This window comes from Sapajus apella, unplaced genomic scaffold, assembly GCF_009761245.1.
Source record: "Sapajus apella isolate SASKATOON/1434 unplaced genomic scaffold, GSC_monkey_1.0 scaffold51, whole genome shotgun sequence".
Lineage (NCBI taxonomy): Eukaryota > Metazoa > Chordata > Mammalia > Primates > Cebidae > Sapajus > Sapajus apella.
In genome coordinates, this window is record NW_022436991.1 from 6,815,647 (window position 1) to 6,819,646 (window position 4,000).

General features: G+C 46.0%; 2 protein-coding genes across 6 annotated transcripts in view; one reads left to right on the forward strand and one right to left on the reverse strand.

Annotated features, from left to right (window-relative positions):
* VPS35L (VPS35 endosomal protein sorting factor like) overlaps positions 1–4,000 on the forward strand; it is a 142,933-nt gene that overhangs the window by 130,913 nt on the left and 8,020 nt on the right. The gene's annotated exons all lie outside the window — the stretch shown is intronic.
* The window catches only part of KNOP1 (lysine rich nucleolar protein 1), a 69,473-nt gene continuing 67,303 nt past the window's right edge, over positions 1,831–4,000 (reverse strand). Inside the window, exon 6 of one of the 3 annotated variants that reach the window (XM_032242836.1) lies at positions 1,831–2,017. In XM_032242836.1, coding sequence (XP_032098727.1) covers positions 1,837–2,017 — 181 coding nt within the window. In that variant the 3' untranslated portion in view covers positions 1,831–1,836. Of the gene's footprint in view, positions 2,030–4,000 lie in introns of all 3 variants that reach the window. The other 2 variants (XR_004258186.1, XR_004258185.1) reach the window with 2 other exon arrangements.

Consider the following 4,000-nt stretch of genomic DNA (forward strand, 5'->3'; position numbering starts at 1 on the left):
AAAAAACCACTGTATTTGTGGACATTCTGTTGTTTCTTATCAACACCAGTGCAGTGAACATTACAGACATACATCTTTCTGCACCTGTTAGCTTATTTTCTTAGGATAAATCTCTGGGAGTATTTTTCCCAAGTAAAGAATCTGATTTTTTTTTTTTTAACTTTTTTTATGTGGTAAAATACACATGAACATAAAATTTACCAGTTAAGTGCACAATTCAGTTTCATTAGGTACATTCACAATGTTGTATAACCATCACTGTTACCCATTTCCAGAATTTTTAAAATCATCCCTAACAGGGACCTTGTACCCAGTAAGCAATAGTCCCTTCATTTTCTCCTTTCCACAGCCCCTGGCAACCTCTGTTCTACTTTCTGTCTCTGAGTTTGCCTATTCCAGGAATCTCATGAATGAGTATTTGTTTATCTGTGTCTGGTATATTTCGCTTAGTGTAATTTCTTCAAAGTTTATTTGTACTATGGCATGTGGCAGACTTTCATTCTTTTTGTTGTTTTGAGTCAGAGTCTTGCTCTGTTGGCCAGGCTGGAAATATAGTGATGTGATTACAGCTCACTGCAGCCTCAACCTCCCGGGCTCAAACCATCCTCTCACCTCAGCCTCCCAAGTAGCTGGCACTACAGGCACCTGCCACCACACCCAGCTGATTTTTTTTATTGGGGTCTTGCTATGTTGCCCAGGCTGGTCATTCCCTTTTACGGCTGAATAATACTCCATTGTATGGCTGTACCACATTTTGCTTATAAGTTTGTCTGTTGACAGACACTTGGATGGTTTCTACTTTTCAGCTTTTGTGAATCATGATGCTGCGAACATGTATCTGAGCCCCTGCCTTCAGTTCCTTTGGGAATTACTGGATCAGATGGCAGTTCTAGGTTTAACGGTTTGAGGAACCACTGTGCTGTTTTTCACGGTGGCTGCACCGTTTTACATTCTGACCAGCAATGCATGAGGGTTCTAATTCCTCCACATTCTCACCAACACTTCTTTTCCATGTTTGTTTGTTTGTTTTTGGTAACAGAGTCTTGCTGTGTTGTCCAGGCTGGAGTGCAGTGGTGTGATGTGAGCTCACTGCAACCTCTGCCTCCCAGGTTCAAGTGATTGCAGGTGTGCGCCACCATACCAGGCTCATTTTTGTATTTTGTTTAGTAGAGGCATAGTTTCACCACGTTGGCCAGGCTGATCTCGAACTCCTGGCCTCAAGTGATCTGCCTGCCTCAGCCTCCCAAGGTGCTGAGATTACAGGCGTGAGCCACTGCACCTGGCCTTTTTTTTTTTTAAAGTCATCATCATTGGTGTGAAATGATACTGGACACTTTTAAGGCTTTTCATACCTATATCCACACTATCAGATTCCTACCAATAGTTTTCCCACACCTATCTCAAAACTGGTTATTTTTGTTCTTTTTCACCTTTGTAATATAAGTGATTTTATTTTTTTGGAGTCAGGGTCTCACTTTGTCACTCAGGCTGGAATGCAGTGGCACGAACATGACACATCGCAGCGACCTGGGCTCAAGCAATCCTCCCACCTCGGTCCCCCAAGTAGCTGGAACTGTAGGCAGCTACTTGTACCTGTAGGCAGCATGTACCACCATGCCTGGCTGGATTTTGTACTTTTTGTAGAGTCGTGGTTTCACCATGTTGGCCAGGCTTGTCTCAGACTCCTGATCTCAAGCAGTCCGCCCACCCTGGCTCCCCAAAGTGCTGGGATTCCAGGCGTGAGCCACCACACCTAGCCAGGATTTTTTTAAAAAACAGTTCTGTGCTTTCAGTCATCTGTTCTTTCATTACTTGTCAATTTTTTTTTTCATCAGATTATGGCTTTTCTTGGTTTTCATGGCAAGTGTATGTTGAAGGTGAACTCTTGTCTCCATAGCTCATAGCCAGTGGACCTTGGTCCGCTGAATATTTCTGTTGAGATGCTGAGCGACAGCTCAGGACTTGCACCACGATGGGACTGTTCCCCGTGGCGCCTCTCACTCTCAGCCTTGCCCATCTGCAAGGGAAGCTCATGCTGTTTTTAATTTTGAGGCAGTGTCTGGCTCTGTTGCCCTGCCTGCAGTGCAGTGGCGTGATCTCTGCTCACTGCAACATCTGCCTCCTGGGATAAAGTGATCCTCCCACCTCAGCCTCCTGAGTAGCTGGGACTACAGGCACACACCTAATTTTTGTATTTTTATTAGAGACGGGGTTTCGCCATGTTGCTCAGGCTGGTCTCAAACTCCTGAGCTCAAGTGATCCACCCACCTTGGCCTCCGAAAGTTCCAGGATTACAGGCAAGAACCACTGTGCCTAGCCATCTCTTGCTTGTACACAGGCCCCACTGTGTTTCTCATAAATACTGTCTATTTGCATTGTGTGTATCTGAGACAGTATCCTTCCGGCTTGTTTCCTCAAGATAGTGATGTGTTCTTTCAATGGGGTGAGATAAGCACAAGTCACGTTACAGCAGATAGGCTAAACTGGGTTTGGTTTATTCAAGATATCCCTAAACCATAAAACTGGATTAGCTCTGCGCACATGAGGCTGCGTGTACACAACCACACCCGAGGCACAAGCATGACTCTTGGTTTATCAGAGACCCACACACTTGGGACAGTGACCCAGATTGCAGCCCCTGCCAGGTGAGAACCAGCGAGTGCTGCCGCTGCAACATCCCCCTTCTTGACCACTGAGTGCTCCGTTAGCCCCAGAGCTTTCTTTTTAGCCTGGGGGTGCAGATGCTAAACTGGGCTCCCCAGGCAGAGTGCTGCTTGTTCACACCCGGTTATGTTTGGCCACATACAAGTCCCTGTCTGGTAATTGGAATGAAAGCAGCTGTAAAAGGATCCAGTGGGAAAGGTGTGTAAGCTCCTGTGGGCGTGGAAGGAAAGGATCGGCTCCGCAAGGCAGAGTCGGTGGTTTCATTGTAAACTCGAGGGTTTGCAGCAGGCCAAAAAAAGAAAAAGAAGGAAACCACTAGAGTTCCTGGTAGCAACCAAGTGAATACATTCTGGTCCATCATACAGTGGACTACAACGCAGCCATGGCAACAAAGCAACAGAGCTGTACGCAGCAGTGCCCCCTTACCTGGTGTCTTTTTTTTTTTTTTTTTTTTAGGACAGAGTCTCGCTCTTTTGCGCAGGTTGGAGTGCAGTGGCTCAATCTCAGCTCACTGCAACTTCTGCCTCCAGGGTTCAAGCAATTCTTCTGCCTTAGCCTCCTGAGTAGCTGGTACTATAGGCGCACACCACCACACCCAGTTAATTTTTGTGTTTTTAGTAGAGACTGGGTTTCATTATGTTGGCCAGGCCAGTCTTGAACTTCTGACCCCAAGTGATCCACCTGCCTCAACCTTCCAAAATGTTCAGATTACAGGTGTGAGCCACTGCACTCAGCCCGTTTCATTTTCTGTGGTTTCAGTTACCCCACAGTCAACCTGGTCCAAAAATATGAAGTTGAAAATCTCAGAAATAATTCCTGTTTTAATTGGCACACTGTACTGAATAGGGTGATACAATTTCACTTCGTCCCACCGGGATATCATTCATACCTTTTTCCACTTTATCCACACTGATATAACACTACCTCCCTGTTACTGCATAGGAAAAAGCATAATGTACACAGGGTTCGATACTGTCTGTGGTTTCAGGCACCCACTGAAGGTCTTGGAACGTATCCCCCAAGGGTAAGGGATTATTGTATGCTTGTACGATGACACAGAAATAGCTCAAAGATTTATTTATTTAGAGACAGGATCTTGCTGTGTCACTCAGACTAGAGTGCAGTCATGTGATCACCACTCATTGAAGCCACCTACTCCTGGGCTCAAGCAGGCCTCCCACCTTAGCCTCCCAAGTATCTGGGACTACAGGTGTGAGCTACCGCACCCAGCTCATTGTTTTGTTTTGTTTTTTGTAGAGATGGGGTTCTGCTATGTTGCCCAGGCTGGTCTCAGAACTCCTGGACTCAAGTGATCCTCCTGCCTCAGCCTCCCAGA